The 17,531-nt window shown below is 35.9% G+C and overlaps 1 protein-coding gene across 1 annotated transcript; it reads right to left on the reverse strand.

The window, feature by feature from the left end:
* Window positions 1–4,326: 4,326 nt before the first annotated feature.
* On the reverse strand, window positions 4,327–14,510 carry LOC140153418 (uncharacterized). The gene is made up of 5 exons (XM_072176172.1): window positions 13,032–14,510; window positions 12,422–12,554; window positions 11,868–12,008; window positions 10,891–11,096; window positions 4,327–8,831 (listed from the first exon to the last, which is right to left on the reverse strand). The coding sequence occupies exons 1-5, from the start codon at window positions 13,281–13,283 to the stop codon at window positions 7,035–7,037; spliced, it is 2,529 nt and encodes an 842-aa protein (XP_072032273.1). The 5' UTR covers window positions 13,284–14,510; the 3' UTR covers window positions 4,327–7,034.
* Between the last annotated feature and the right edge of the window lie 3,021 nt (window positions 14,511–17,531).

Genomic DNA, 17,531 nt, shown 5'->3' on the forward strand with positions numbered 1-17,531 from the left:
AAACATTTTTGTATCGAAAAAACAGAATGTTGTCAAAATGTTATTGTAAAATATTTTTTGATCAAAACATTCTGTCAACACTTATGTTAATAATGTTTTTGAATGTTATTCAAACATTTTATACCCTCTATATGACCCGACATTTATATAATATCTGTAAAATGTTTGTGTGTTTACTGGGCTGGTAGTATACTAAAACAAATTTTAAAAAAGAATGAGAATTAAGCTTGAAATTCATTTGCTTAAAAAGTTACCTTTTTCAGAGTCATCATTGAGCAGCGAGGTAGCTTGCGACACCATCACGGCGTCTTCATTCAGCGTAGTGATGTATTGTTTACAATCCTCTCCGGTCACATGACCACCCAATGGGTGGTCAAGTGTCAGCAGATCATTGTAGATGGCTGGCAGGTCGTATTTTATTTATATTTTATTTATTCCATTGTCTGGTATATCAATATCTTTTGAGTGAATGTAAGGTTAAATGTTGTGATGTGCCCTGAGTAATTTAATTTGATTTTTTTTTTATCTTTGTTTACAATTAAAGCTTTTTCATGAGAGAAATGAGATTACCTTTCAAGTAATCATGCAAGAGTTTGTGTATAAAGACATTTAAGGGGAATACTCTTTTGGCCAGAAAAACAAATTCAATTATATCCATTTTTGGAGCTTGGAAAACACCATATCGTCAGCCTGCTACGCTAATTGCCTGAGTAATTTTTTGTTATTTTGAGGAAATTTCCATTTTGGAAATTGTCATCTGTGCAAGGATTTTATATGCAAAGGATATATAAATTCAAGTCACCAGTGACTTTGCTGAACAGAGATCTTCGCAGGACAAGTGAATCAGGATAAAGATTAGTCGTCCAGAACATTGAGTGCAACAGAACTTTGTAATCAACAACAAGGAGAATGCTACTGGATAAGTAATAGTCCTAAACAGTGTATTTAATTGATTCCAAATGATTTTATATGTTATGTTCATAATTATGCAAAATCAATTGTTAAATCATGATTAACTTTGTTAACTTAATCAAACAGTGTGTTATTGTTGTGCATTCATGTGAGAACTGGGAAAAGGTGATGAGTCATTTACAACTCGTAACAATGCTAAACCAATTTGTATCAATTGTGTTGACTGTAATGACTATGATTATAAGCTGACATAAGTGTGTTATACTGATGTTACAGGTCATTTATTTTTGAACTGAAGGCCTTTGATAATAACATCACTGCTCTTCTCCATCTGACTCATTAACTCAGTTGGTAGAGCATCGGTCCGGTGATCCGAATGTCCCAGGTTCAAATCCTGGATGGTCAGTGAAATTTTTTTTCACTGGCTGTCATTTATGTATGTGGAGACTTGTGTTAAAAACCTTTCTCAGGTCATTCATTCATAAGTCCATTTACAGCATCAAGACACACATTGTACTATACTCATGAAGGGCTAGTTAATATAATGAATTTCAACAATGCTGACCCGGTGGGCTAGTAGATTTTTGAGATTTGCATTTGCTGGGTATAGAAGTGTACATATTAAGGAAATTAACAATTTGACAAATCCAAATACATGTGGCTGCCCTATTGCGATGGCACTTGCCAGGATCGGCCACATGATGGGCAGACAGGGATATTGGAAGTGAAAGAAATGTTGGTTATTGTTACATTTTTGTGGCACATTGTGCGATGTGAAAAAAAAAGAAAGAAATTGCAATGCCCATGCCTACTGGCTACTGATTTTCTCTACCACCATACTTTACAATGATTGATGATACCTAAGACCACACACCCACTCCTCTTGTTGTCATTATAACCATTAGAAAGATTATCTTCAGGCTGTTTTCATGAAATTAAAGCCATAGTAGTACATGAGTATTGTTGACTGTTAAAGATGCATCTTGGCGAGTTTTTTTTCCAATTCTTTGGAATTTTGTATTTGTCTTTAGTACTATCATGTATTAAATTACTTCAAATGGTGGAGTCAAATCTATAATTTTCGATTGACATCACAAGTATACAATCATCTTGGTGGAAGCATGGCTTTGCATAACACCTACAGCTTCATTCATGTTGTATTCAGTTTCACTATAAAGTTGTTTAAATGTATGCAACAAACAAAATTAACGTAAAAGTAACAGCAACATTTCAGAGCTGCCAACTCTCCCTCTTTTCGCAGGAGACTCCCTACTTTTAGCCCTGCAGAACCCTAAATTTTTGGTCATCTCCCTGAAAAGGAAATGGTTTCATCCATTAAGATGTACACATTTTGACAAATCTCCCTGATTGCAACAGGAAATCTCCCTTTTTTCAAGATTCAAATGTTGGCAGCTCTGCACAATACATTACAGTATACCTTCAAAATTATGTAAGTGCTCATCGGTCTTAAAAGTTGTTAATAGCTCATTCCACTATGTGGCTGATTAGTGCCCCTGGCAAAACAATTTATAACTTAATGTTAACATTGAAACCATCAGGTGAAGGTCACTTTCTCTCAACACCACACCCTTTTCAAGCAAATGGAACACATTTCTTACAAGATAATCTTCTAGACTAGGTAACAAACTTGTCAACACTGCCCATGGCTTTATGATAAATTGCCAATAAGGCCACCCCAGTGACAGATACAGAATGGATGCTTTATGTGGTCACAAGAAACTGACATCTTTTCAATAGACAGGGGAAGTAATTCATACTTAAACTCTACTTAAGGGATGTGCAAACTGTAGCCTGTTGACTTCTTTTGACTTCATGGTAACTAATATAATATTTGTGCCACCTATGTGACACACACAATATCAAAAAACAGAACAGTGCATAATGTCAATCATTTTTACTGTAACTTCATTGGATTCATACAAAACACATCAAGGATGGATTTTGCATGATTATACACTTTCGAAAGCAATTCAGTTAGGGCTTTGGTTTCATAGCTGCCATTTCATCCCGTATCCACAGCTTTTATAAAATGGCAATTTTAACACTGCCCTCAATCTTGTCTAAATTGTTTTGGCCTGGTCTTGGCCACCTTTTCTTGTGATTGACAGTTCATATGTCCAATTACAAAGAGAGTTAACCAAGCATGCAATTATTGGGTTGCCTGTCTCTTAGCTCAAAGAGGTCATTCTCAAAAAGGTCAATGTTTACTTGATCAATAAATGATCTGGTACACAGAGCACACATAAAGAGAAGTCAAGTACCTAGTGCATCCATGAATAATCAATAAACTGTCATTGCCTGAACACACACACACACTGCACTGGGCTAATAAACCATCTCACAAATCACAATCCAACTAGTTTTTCTTGGTTCACTGTATTATTAGCCATGGTTGGGGCAATTTAAGACATACCAATATCAGTTTTTTATTTATTAGCTATTTCTTGTATTTGCTTTCTCTTGTTTTAGAATGTGAAAAATATAGAAACGGCCCGTTCCCCCTTTCCCTTATTTTAGAATGTGGAAAATATAGAAACAGGTTTCGGAAAATATTGAAGGGATTCTTTTTTCTAAGTAATTCTAATATTATTAAAGTGGAAAATGTGAAGGGAGCTGAAGTTTTCTCATCTTGTAAGTGGAAAGTATAAGGGAACTCTCTTATTTGGAAAGTGGAAAATACATGATAAACATTTTTCTTATAAAAGTGGAAAATATTTATGTAAGAGAGCTCTCTTTATTTCAGGGTACAAGATATATCATGTTGAAAGTTTTTTTAGAAGAAAAGTTATTTCATAGACACATACCATTCAAAACTGAATACCTTTTCTTTAGCATGTTTAGTGGAGTGTTTTTAACAAACAACAAAAATAATAAAAAGAAATTCAATTAAGAGAAAAAAATGACGGTGAGCAGCTTTAATTGACAGTTTTTTGATTGGAAGTAAAATTGTCATAAATAGCACAAATTTTGATAAATATTATTGTAAAAGTAGAAATTTTCGCGAGGTTTTTATTTTCGCGAATGGACATAAAATCGCGAAAATAAAAACTCGCGAAAATAACCTTTTCTATTGTATCAATATCAAAACCGCGAAATTTAATTCTCGAGCAATTGACAAAATCGCGAAAATATCTTCTCGCGAAATTATTGGCTTTAACAGTAAAATAAAAAAATTAAGTGCATTTCAATTAACCAAATCATGTTTAAATAATTTCCATCTTTTATATGTTTGATAGTGTACCTTGAAGTGGATTATACTAGGGAACTCTCCGAATCTTATTTTCAAAGTAGAAAATAATGAAGGCAGCAGCTAGAGGAAAATGTCACAAATCCTGGAAAAATATTGAGGAATAACTGAAGTGACAAACAAGATCCTGATAATGATAGACAACAGGAACAATTAATATACTTTTACTCCACTGACATTGTCATTTATTCCTTTTCTTTTCAGTGATATAATGTATAAACACACACAAAAAATATAAACCCAAGCACCAATAATATAAAAAATACTACAAGAAGATGAGTGACCTGATTTCAAAATGCACAAACAAGCACCAAAATTATGTAAAAATATAAACCCAAGCACCCATATAAAAAAATACTGCATGATGATGAGTGGCCTGATTTCAAAATACATTGCACATCCTTATTAACACAAAAGGCACCTTCAACATAGTACTTCTACTGTTATTACAAGAACAGTAAGGCAACAGAAATATTTAAAAAACCTTGTTCTACGGGCCAGACCGAACCAAATTTTGAAAATTTCAGGATGTTTTTTATTGCAAAATATTAGAGATTTTGGGCGTTTAAAAAAACCAAGAAAAAAAAAACCCAACCCTATACAAAAGGTCTGTCCATCCGTAGAACAGGGTGGTTGTTTTTATTCCCCGTCGCCTCACTTGAATAGAAATGCATAGGCAACTGGCATCTAACAATTAATATAAAGTTGGGGTTACTTGAAACATCACTGTTTCCTTCACCTAATCAGTATGAAAAACACATTAACAATTTCTTATGCTGTCACTTTTAAACCATTGCCACATTAAAAATGGATGGAAGTCACAGAACTAAGTCATAAAGTAGAAAAATGATTACAAATGTGACCTCAATTTATAAGTCATACCATGAGTACTACATTTATATACTGTAAACAAATTTTTTGTGAGGTATGTGGATTCCTGAAATTAAATACCCGATAAACAATTTTGCATTGATTTGAAAGCAAGAGTACAATTTCCAGATTCGCAAAATTAATTAATAAAATGGAAGTGTTTTACAGTCTGCTAATTTGAAACAAAGATAAAATGTCAAATGATGTGACCCTTATAATATATCGGGTATTAATGAAAAGGAGAAGTTCAATCAGAACCATAAGAAAAGTAAATGAAGTACTCAGAGATAAACATGACCATAATTACACCGATGCATGTACATGTATTATGTAAGAAGTACAATATTCACAATAAAAACACCAAAGTGCAATAATAATAATATAAGTATACAAAAGGACGGAATTATAATTGTACATGTCGCACACCTCAATAAAATACATAATAAATATGCAGTGAGAATGAAGAAAAAGTAACAAAACGACTGCAACAAACATAGTTGCAATAATTTATTTGCCCTCTTCATTCTCATGTTAATCTGATCTTGCACACAACAAAATGACATTTGTCCGAGAACATAATTTTAGCACCCAAAATGTGCGAAATGAGTCAAAGTACTACAAAAATACACATAGTACAAAAGATATCAAATTGATATTGGGTGACTCCAAGCGAGAGTGAGATACGCATCAATACGGCTTAGACAATGCTACACAGCACTTGAATCCGTATCTGTGAAATCATTGTTTTTTGTACGTGCATTACAATGTGCATAAACTGTGCATACAGGGCAATCATAACACTGCATCAGAGAAGATCACTGAGAGGATCACATTGAAATTTATCCTAGATGTGTGCATTGTTGCAAATCCCGCTTCCTGTGTAGAGTCACCTATTATCAAAATAATATACATACATAATAGGCAAGAATCAAAAGCGCGCGTCAGTCACAAAATAGGCAAAGCACGGTTCCCGAAGGTCGCCTAGCTGTGTGTATGCCATTCTATATAAATCCACAATGTTACGAGTCCCACCGATTACAAGCTGATTTATATTTAGCATATCTGTACTGTCATTAATTGACATTGGTAAACTTTATCAGTAACTGGCCAGTCTACAGTGTGCATTAGTCGGCAACCACCATGATCATGACCATGCAGCTCTCTGACAGTGAAACAACATCAGTGAATTGAGAGCAGGAAACAGAGATGCCACTTTGTGTTGTCAAAATCTCCTGAACAGCATGAAAAATTCTAAAAATGCACTTTTCCCTTTTGCACAGGAAGGGTAAGGCAAAAATTTCCTGAAATTTTCTTCAAAATTTCCTGAAATCAGGAAATTTCCTGAAAATAGTGACATCTCTGAGGAAACATAAAATTCACAAGGCTTGCATCTGTTGAGATGCTTATCCTTTTGGAGCATTTTTACCAATCCAACATCAAGTTTCATCAATGCAATATCTATAGTAACTTAAAACAGGAATGATCAAGCAGACAATCAACTAATTGGAGTGTCTACATTAAATTACAAGTAAAATATCAACAGCAGCAGCAATAAGCATGATAAGAAACATGTAAATCTACAAACGCCTTTTAAGTTATATTGCTACAAGTGCTGGCTGGCCAGCATTTATCAATGTCATTAATGCAAAAACAACTTTTGTGATGGAAACCAACACAGTAAATACAATAATTAATTTACTGATGATAACTCTGAAGTTCAGTCTCTGAATTCAGTGAACAATGGCCTACATAAATTATGTACATATTAATTGTATTTAAACATGCACAAACAAAACAGTTTTTTGTCCCGTTTCCACATACAGCCCAAATATTGAAATAAAGTAGCATTCTCATCCAGTTCTGGATTGAGCTACGTTTGCCAATTGACACAATCATACTGAAAATTATACAGAATCATTTACATGAATCTAATAAATTCTTATATCTTGATGTCAGAACAAGTGTTAAAAGCATGCAAACAATTTCATGTTGGGAAAGTGTATACTACATGGTTACACTTAATACACACACGTTCTTTTTTCCCTCCAGCCTCTTTAACCTTGTACCTCCCTTTACAGGATTCTGACTTTCTACAAGTCCTTGCCTTTTCAGGTGAAACCTCAAAGCCTTCTTTTGAGGTCACTCCTCGCTGCTGATGGCATCCCAGAACCAACTTCATGTGTTCCTCTTTATCTCGAACTGAAGCATACACCCTTTTGATTGAATTAATGCTGGCATGCAAGCTTTCTAACCCTTGTTCTGACAACAAACCAACTGTTTTCCACCTTATTGCCATTTCTGGAATATGACATATCAGTATATGTAACTTTGGTGGTATAGACTCTTTTGGAAAGTTGGCAGGAAAGAAATAACCAAGGTCCCAGCACCTAAGGCATAACTCTTTGACCTCTGTTGGTGTAAGAAAATCTGCCTTGAAGAAAGAAAAAATACGACGTAGCCTGCCAAACAAACCCTGGAACTTGTTCTTCACTGGTCCATCTGGTAAATCTTGAAGTAGTATTTCTACATGGTTTACAATTTTCTTGCAGTCATTCCCAACAAAGCACTGACTGTGGTAAGCCTGGCGCTTAATTCCCAAGTCATTTTCAAGGCGCTCATTTAACTTCTTTTCAAATTGCCCTCTACTTCGAGCTATCTTCTCATACACTTTGTCAAGCTTCTTCTTCTCGTTTAAGTAGACCTTTTCCTTTTGCTTAGTCAGTGCTTTGTTGGAAATGATCCTCTCTTTCTGACATGGTATCACATCCTCAGGACCGGAAATTTCATTCTTGCATACCTGGCAAGTCCAAGCATCATACGCCGGATTAGTAACATCGTCCTCTTTTATTCCTGCACAATATGCATGATACCAGCCCTTTGCCATCCCTTCACCACACCAAGAGCATCGAATCCACTGGACATTATCGCGATTAACTTGCTCTGGAATAGATGAAGCAAGAGCACAGATTGGCATAGAACAAGGGTCAGTTTTTGGCGCATTCACATTCCTGCCTCTCTGTGCTCGCTCAAAGCTCTTCAGTAGGCTTTCATCTGATTCCAGAGCACACTTTGCTTCCATATATTCTATTTCTGCAACCTTTGTATCCGCGGAAGCTGTTAGCCAATCTGCATATTGTGCTAAGTCCTCATCCGCCATATTCCCTTGGTCTAGTTTCCGACACTCAAGTTCCAAGAGATTGAAATATCGAACACCTAGACCAAGTAGGATATGGAGAGATGGAGGAACAATATGCTCGATGCTCTCAGGTAGTGGAAAAAGTGGCTTCTTTGATATTGAATGAAACATGTGGCCAGTTATGGTTCTACCCCCTGCTGCAGCCTGCATGTCAGCATAGTCCTGTACGTATTGTTCCCGCGTTTTTGGCCTTGCCCAATTAGCATTGTTTGCCCACCTACTATTTTTTAGCCTTGGACAATGAGGTTCTCCATCCGTGTTTTTCCTTAATTCCTGGAGCGTTACATTACACCACAGGCACGGAAAGCTTGAGGCGGGTCCCATGTGGCCCATATATTTGCACAAAAATTCATAGTCTCCATACAGAAAAATGCGTAATCGCTTTTCAATGCCATTGACAATGATGGTTTTTATGTCCATGAGATCAGCTATTTGGCTATGGTATAAACCAAATACCTCTGACAAATTATCATAGGTATCTGTAGCATTGAACATACCCAGTATGTTTGTGGCATCGGCAGAGCAGCCATCCTTCTGATTTGCAAACTGCCCAACCAGCTTGGTGGATGAACCGCCTTTGTCTCCCTGCAGAGAGGAGAAGAAGAAAAGCTGTAAGTTTATGGTTACTCAATTAAGTGTTAACAAGTACAAAATAATTATGTCTTACAGTTGTGGTAAACTAAGGGAACAAACCAAAAGATCGATGATGTCCTATAAACGTAACTAGTTTCGTTTCTCAGACGACCCCTTCCCTCCCTGCCAGAAACGTAATAATGAAATGTTGAAAATGTTGACATAATAATAATAACACATTCTTCAGACCGATGTTTTTGTACAAACGTAATCGGGTATTTGTACCCCCCCCCCCTAAACGAAACTAGTTTCGTATATAGGATAGGGTACCTTTTGGAAACATTGTATAGATTAATCAGGTATAATGCTTTTTTAAGTTATTGCAGGCTGTTGATTCCCAAAAGGGATTCAATTGCATAATGCCCAGCACCAGCAGCACATGAAGGTGATTTGCATGCAAACATATTTTATTAAGGCCTGGGGTATGAGCGTTTGGACAGTATTTATTTTGGGACATTAGAGCACATCAGACATATCAATTGCATTCTGAATACGAAGAATGTCATTCTGATATCAAATAATTTTGATTTTTTGAAATTAGCAATTTAAAACACCTTGTATGGAAAATCATTAAAAATTGATATTTTTGATATGTAACAGTACTTGAAGTAAACTTTATAAATCTGATTATTTATACTTGGAAGTGTATGTAGGTGGGATGAAAAGCAGACGATCAATTGGAAATTTTAACCTTTTCAGTATTGAAGATATGGATTTTTTCCTAAAACACCAAAAAAAAATTAGGTCTTTTGGGAAAAAATCCATATCTTCAATATGAAAGGTCAAAATTTTCAATTGACCGTCGGCTTTTCCTCCTGCTACATACACTTTAAGAATATATCATTAGATTTATATAATTTACTTCGAGGACTGTTATATATCAAAAATTTGAAAAATATCAAATTTTTATAATTTGTCATAAAATTTGTATTATATTGTGATTTTCAAAAATGAAAATTATTTGATATCAGAAAGACATGCTTTGTATTCAGAATGCAATTCGATAGGTCTGAGGTGCTCTTGTGTCCCACAAAAAATACTGTCGAAACGCAATAAACGCTCATTTTAGAGCCCTTAGATTAACCCCAACTCATAAAAATATACAAAATCTTACAACGGAAACCACTGCGCATGCATGCATTTTGCATGTGTCGGGCATAACGCAATCAGCCTATTAAGCCATATACCCAAGGAATTGCTGCAAGTCGGTGATCTTGTGTGTGGCACCCGAGGGGTCCAAGGTTCAAATCCTAGGGGTGCCAAGTCAAAAATTTTGTTCATCTTCTCTCGAGTCCTTTTTCGTTCCTCCCTTCCGTTCAGATAGCCAAAAACCATGTTTAGCTTTAGGGCTCGTCAAAAATTGCTTGCTTGCCCCCCCCCCCCTCGGGCCGCCAAAAAATCTTTGCCCCCGCCTTGCACATCCGTACTGTTTTCCTAAGCCTTTTTAGAGCGTTTTATTTAAAAGGCGTCCCAAGAATGTGTGCCAAAAATCGCTTGCCCCCCTCTCGGCTTGCCAAAAATTGCTTGCCCCCCTCTTTCGGCTTGCCAAAAAATTTCTTGGCCCCCCCCCCCAATTTTACCTTCCCCCAGGGCTCAAAATTATTGCACAGCCCTTAACGCCAACTCGTAAAAATCTTACAAAATCTTACAAAGGGAATCTGTGCCCCCATCCTGGGCCCCCACCCCCTAGATACAAGTCGGTGATCTTGAATCCCGGGGTTGCCAAGTCAAATATTTGTTCATTTTATTTCCTTCTTCGTTCCTCTTTTCCATTCCGATACCCAAACACTATGTTTAGCGTTAGGGTTAACAAAGGCTACACTCCTTGCGATTGCATAATATATCATCGCACTAGCCAAACATTCTTTGAAAATGTAAATTCTTGAACCCGGAAATACCAGCCTTCCATTTTTTTAGCAAAAAACCATGTATATGATGCAGTCCTTGTCATGAGATGGGGATACCAAACTAAACACATGCAGTTAAAGCTAAATATAACATGAGTACTTACCCCAACTTTTAGCCAGATTTCATCATTGAAACTCTCATGGACATTGATGTTGCCGAGCTTTGCTTGTTTGTTTACCACCTCTGTTAAATACTCTCGGAGGTTTTTCACACGGGCAAACGCAATTCCTTTGGTGGCTGGACCATTTGCAACTTCTTGCAACTTCAGAATTCCAATTTCTACTATTTCGGAAGAAATCGACTGGCGTGCTGAAATTGTAACAAATTGAAAACAATAGAAATTAGTACCTTAAAACATTGGCAAGGGAAGCAAGGAACAACAAATGCATGAAAGAAAGAACAAGCAATCTAAGCTAAAATCTGTGGCAATTTTGCAGATTGGTTACCACTGCATAGACTGAAGAGTATTAACGGCACTGAGTTTCACTTCACGTCCATACTTTTGGAATGCCAATAAATTGTCAGACAGATTTTATAAGGTACAATATAGGCCTAATAGGGAGGGGTGATTGGAGGATTTGAAAATAAGGGAAACATGGGTTGTTCTTTCCTCACAAAACATAAGTCAGCATGTTTATATTGAGCATAAACCTTTTTGAACCGCTTGTTTCGGGGTACAAAATACCGATCATAATCCGATCCATGCATGTTTCAACCAGGGGTAGCGCTAAGTTGCTTTTTGGGGTCCCGGACCCACCAAAATAGAGTTCGGACCCCCTGTTTTTAAATTTTCTGCAAGTTCATGGGTCCCTGCAGACCCCCAGTTTTTCAATCTAGCGCTATTGCAGACGTACTCATTTGTGCAACTTGGACTCACCAAACTCTACTCCGGACCCCCTACTTTTTAATTTTCTGCAAGTTCGGGGGTCCCTGCGGACACTGGAGTGTTTAGTTCTAGTGCTACCCCTGGTTTCAACTGAGACCAGAAAGCCGTGTCCCGCACATTTTGAATCGTCAATACATAAAAGATTATGTTTGTTGTCTTTGCAGAAGAATTAAGCTATTACCCTTTGAACTTACCCTTTAGCTCATTGTATATGGGATGTTCAGATGGGAAAAGTTTGATGTTATGATTGCTCAGGAACCTTCTTAAATCCCGTAATTTCTTCATTGGTAATTTAAGAAGGACCTTCAAATCAACAGTTTCTTTGGTAGTCAATTCTGTAAAAAAAAAAAAAAAAGACAAGATATAAGAAAAACAAAAATATTAACAACAGTGTTAACAAATTGAAAAACAATAATACACTAGAATTTCACAGTTCTAGGCTTGTGTACCTGTGCATCGTTCTAATCAGGGCAATTTCACTGGGGGTATAAAAAGTGCCCAAAATAGAAAATTTTAGAAAAAACAGCAGATGAGGAAATCTACAACATGTAGGCCTATATGTTTAGTTACTGCAGGTTTCCCTTAATCCCTTCCATCATTGATCACATAAGACTGCTTAGTTTGGAAAACACTATTTCCTGGTCATGGTGACACTTCATTAGCGCTTTCATTCTGGATTTTTACATTATACCTGGACAATTTATTGATTTTGCCAGAATGAGTCATTAATAAATAAACACGTATGTACCTTTAATTATCTGGATTCTCGCTGATTGGCATGCTGGTAGTGCAATTTCTGGGTGTCTTCTCAAGTATGTTGCTAGTGTCGTAATAATATCCTCATCAGATGGGTTTTCTCTAGCAGACACTGCCTTCAACACCTGGATAAAAAGAGCAGTATTTGGTAAGTATTTCATTGCATAGCATGCTCTGTTTTGTAACATTTAGAAAAACCAATGTTGCATATAACACAAATACCACAGTCCTTGAAATTCAAGGTTTGAGTGGGATACTATTTTGAATTCAATTATTAAACTTAGACAAGAAGTTTTTAAAAGATATTTGAAAAAGTAAGAGTTTTTGGTCAGACTCAGAGCCATCAAAGAAATGTGTTACAGTACATGTAGCACATTCTTTAGGCTAAAAACTTTAAAAAATTGATATCCTTTAGGCTAAAAAAATAGTCTCAAAGCCCACGCACAAGTTTGTTTTCTTAGCGCGTCTATGTCGATCAGCTGAAACGGCAAATTCAATTTTTAGATTTTTTTGCTGTAAAATAATGAATGGGATGGGGGGGGGGGTAATTACAAAGAAAATGTGAACATGGTCTTCATATAATCATGTATGCATGTACTCACCTCATGTATTCTGTCTGCCCGTCTTTTCAATGTCTTTTTGTCCAAGTTCACATCACTGCTTGGTTTTGATGGTCTGTCAATTCTGATGAAGGTTTGGTATTTTTTCCTCTTTTCTTCACGTAACCCAATTACGTCTGGTGTATTCTCATCCATTTGGGGATTTTTCTGAAGGCTGTTGCGTTGACGTTTCTGCTGGTTCAAGATGTTATTTGCGTCTTTCAATGTGCTGTTTTCTTTTTTGAGTTCCGCCATCTGTTCCTTTAAGTCCTGTATTTGCACATTCAAGCATTGCTTTTGCTCTTCATATTCAGTTCTGAGTTCGTTAATGTGATGTTCTAGTTGAAGAATTTGGTTGGATTGCGTGTCTAAAAGTTCTTGTTTCTCTGTTATGAGATGATGCAGTGTATGATGGGATTGTGTGAGCTTAACCTTTTCTGACAGCTGCTCTTCTAGTTCTTGAATTGTTTCCAAAGACTGTTTGTGCAATTCTGCCAGTTGCTGATTTTTGAGTTCAGTTCCATTTTATCGTCCACCTCAGCTGCTAATTTTGCTTTTGTATCCTTGTACGTACCAGTTATTGTTTCCAACTGGGTCTGACATGCATTAATTACAAGACGTACAACATTAATGTTTTCTTGCCCTATCTTGTAGCTTGGCGGCATACACAAATTCCTCTTCAGTGCTGGACCCTGAATTTGAGTTAATGTTTTACACATTTCATCCCTGCCAACTTTGATTAGTTCATTCAAGTCTGTGGTAACCACCCAACAGTAACCATCATTTACTTCAGCTATGCAAGCCTGCCTCAATTCTACAAATCCATCATCAAGGATTTGCCATGTTACCAGTATGTTTGTCCCCACTGCAAGTTCTTCATGTGACAGTTGCAGATCTGTTAACTGCTTTGGAAAAGAGCATGCTGGAACATGGTCAGTCCGTTGATCATCAACGCTACCATTTGGTTTGACTAAATAACATTCATCATGCATATCACATTTACCATGAACAACTCCTTTGAATACCTTCCTTCCTGCACTTTCATAAATCACAATATCACCTTCATCAAATTTCAAGCAGTTTACTCTCTTTTTCCGTTTCCTGTACTTGCCAGTGAAATGGCGCTTCCTTTTTCCATTCCAACCTTTTGCGCTCATGTTTCCTTTGCTTCTTTCATATGTCTCTTTCCTTCTTCTCATATACTCATCATCATTTTCAGTATTATCACTACCATTTGTGGCCATCTCATCATTTTCATTATTATCACTACCATTTGTGGCCATCTCATCATTTTCATTATTATCACTACCATTTGTGGCCATCTCATCATTTTCATTATTATCGCTACCATTTGTGGCCATCTCATCATTTTCATTATTATCGCTACCATTTGTGGCCATCTCATCATTTTCATTATTATCACTACCATTTGTGGTCATCTCTTCATCATTTTCACTATCAGTACTACATGTAGCCATAATTGCACACTTCAGGGACAAAAAACCCCTGTTCTACGGGCGGACCTTTGAAGAACGTAGGGTTGGCCGGTCAAGCGGGTTTTTTTTGTTATTGCTTTGTTTTTCAGGAGGCTAAAATTACCCTAAAATTCAGCCAATGTTAATCAATTTTGGCCAAAAAGCAGCAGATTTTAAATGATTTTAGCAAAATTTAAAAAAAAAACAATTCCAAAACGCAAATTCTGGGTTGGTCGGGCCCGTAGAATACTAGTAGTAACCTGGGTTTTTTGTCGCCTTATAGACAAGCTTCTCTAAAAGTATTGTAATACAAATTTCCCTAGAACATACAATAAAGTCTCAAGAGAAAAATCCATACATAATTTCCTGTAAGCTGTAACAACAACAGGTGTGGTACTAAGTGAGCTGATCACAACAATTAATCACAATTTTTGTTTTTAAAAGAATCAAGTATCAATGCTGAAGATGCACTACACATAACATGCTGTGTGTTGATTGCTGCTTTCTACAGCGCTTCTGTTCGAATTGTAATACTTAATGGACTAACAGTCAAAACGTCAAATGCCTTTGTTTTAAAAATGTAACAGAGTAAAATGTGAATGTGAAACAGAAGACCAGAGAGATCAGATGTTCAAACAATGGGTTATCGACCAAACAATGGACTAAAATATGTGGATTTTTCTTTACTTAAACATTATACAAACTGGCAAAACTTTTATTGGCTCACTGATTGCCCACACTGAAAATGTAATGCCACCTTCTTGGTCACATCATACAAGCTATATATTGGTTGCAATCAAATAACATACATATACCGTATACAAAGGCCCCTAAAATGTTACAAAGCCTGCAGGATGAAGAGGAAATGGTTATAACAACCTGAAATGTTTTTAGGCTTATACACGTGTACACTGTACAGATTTTGATCAATACTGTGGCTTCTTAAATGTCACAATCAAGTACATGTGTATATGGTACGGTGTATAAATTGCACAGATTTCTCACAAAAAATGTTTACGATTGCAGCTACATGTACATGTAACACAGTGGAATATCTTCTCAATACATTTTCTGTTTTATTGCACTTTTTGCTCACATAGCACCATAGATGTGTGCACACTGGTTAAGCGAAACTTAAAAGCTTCCTTGCAAACGTTGACAATTATGAATTATATGGCCACATACAAATAAAACAATTAACCTGCACATTGTATTCATGGTTTCTCAAAGCCTGTACATACGTAAATAAAGCTCTTTATACAGGCAAAAAGCAATGTACACAAGTGAAAACTTTACAGAAAATAATTATGCTAGTACAGTATTTACAGAATTGACTGATTTAGAGTACAAACTACATCATATCATTTTCTCAAAGCACCAAATAAAACATTGCATGTATTGCAGAAAAACTGCACAGTACTGCATCAAACTGTTATTTTCGTGAGGGTTTTATTTTTGTGAATTTTGCGAGAAGACATGCGGGTGTGAAAATAACACACAAAAATACAGTTTTTGTCTAAGTTACATACATACTTTACACTAATAAGGCCTATACATAAAATCCAGCAAAATAAGCAGTCCGAAAATCTTAAAATTCTGTATCACAAAAATAACCGCATTGTTGATCAGCACAAATTTGTCTTATACATGTATACAGAGGCAACAAAATAAGTTGTATACATGCTGATCAATTACCACAACAATGTGAAGCTAAACATGTTTAACATGTTTTTTTGTTTGTTTTTGTGTAAATGCCTGTCAGTTATAAAATACAGGACATAACAACTTTCGGATGAGATCTGTAGAGAAAAGAAAAGAAAAGGAGAGAAAGAAGAAATGTTCAAATTTTCTTGCAGTTTGAAAAGGGTTAAAACTGAAACTCGAACAGATGCACGGAGACACAGAATTTGGATTTATACCATAAAGACCCGAGTATTGTCCCACCTTTGACTCCCGAGTAAAATTCCACCCCCAAATTTTTGAAAAAATTTCGACAAAAAAAAAAAATTTAAAGTTATTTATTTTTCCAGCTTTTGAGTGTCCCTAGACCAAGAGCTAAATGCTGGGTATCATTTGTGGTTGATTAAAAAAAAAAAATTGTAGGCCTATGAATAAATGTGTACTCATGTCATACTTTTTTTTTAAATCAACCATGAATGATCCTAGCATTTACATTGTAGCTCTAGGTCCAGGGACACTCCAAAGCCGAAGAAATAAAAATAAACTTTAAAATTTTTTTTTAATCGAGTATAGTCCCACCTCCCCAAAACGGGGTGGGACTATACTCGAGTCCGTACAGTATTATGTACGTATGTATGTGCATTATGTTAGCTATACACTCCATTGAATTTGAACTAATTTGCTTTTGGAAATAACCGGCCCGGGAACAGAAATGTAACAGGATGGAAATTTGGTTGACAATTTTCAAGTCCTCAAATTTTTAGCTAAAAGAAGCCGAATTCAGCAACCTTTCACTTAAGTTGGAAAAAAAATTAAGGTGGTGTTTGCAAGAAGTGTGTCTTTTGGGCTGTATGTTCATACGGCTCAAAATATGCTAAGGTGTCATATTATAGCCATATATTTTGACATCTTTTTTTAAAAATAATAATTATAGAAATGGAATATTTGCTAGTTTAGTGGCAAGTTTAGGTAGTAAAGACATAGCATACACAATTTAAGTAAAATCCTTTCACTCTAAATAATAAAAAAATAAAAAATAGCTGTAAAAATGCCTATTTTTACACTTTTATTTGTAACATGCCAAGAGATGCCTTTTTTCAACAGCTTTTAATTTTTTTATGGATCCTTATAGAAATTCATGTGACCTGTTTCCCAAAATGGTGCAGTAAACCAATCAAAAAAACAGAAAGAGGCATTATGAATTATAAGTTAACAGATCAAAAAAAGGATTTAAAAGTTTGCCTTGCGTATGTTACTATTGTCTGTCAAACTTTTGATTGATTTTGAAGTCCCTCAGTTTTTATAAACAAAGACTTGAAGCATAAACTAAAGGGTAAATCTATTGTAA

The sequence above is a fragment of the Amphiura filiformis genome, chromosome 5 (assembly GCF_039555335.1).
Source record: "Amphiura filiformis chromosome 5, Afil_fr2py, whole genome shotgun sequence".
Classification (NCBI taxonomy): domain Eukaryota; kingdom Metazoa; phylum Echinodermata; class Ophiuroidea; order Amphilepidida; family Amphiuridae; genus Amphiura; species Amphiura filiformis.

Coding starts and splice junctions, on each gene's coding strand:
- LOC140153418 (XM_072176172.1), bottom strand. CDS start 13,283: ATGGCGGAACTCAAAAAAGAAAACAGCACATTGAAAGACGCAAATAAC. Junction 12,555..13,031: donor GGGCAGACAGAATACATGAG/GTGAGTACATGC, acceptor CTTTTTATCCAG/GTGTTGAAGGCAGTGTCTGC. Junction 8,832..10,890: donor AAATCTGGCTAAAAGTTGGG/GTAAGTACTCAT, acceptor TCCTCTCTGCAG/GGAGACAAAGGCGGTTCATC.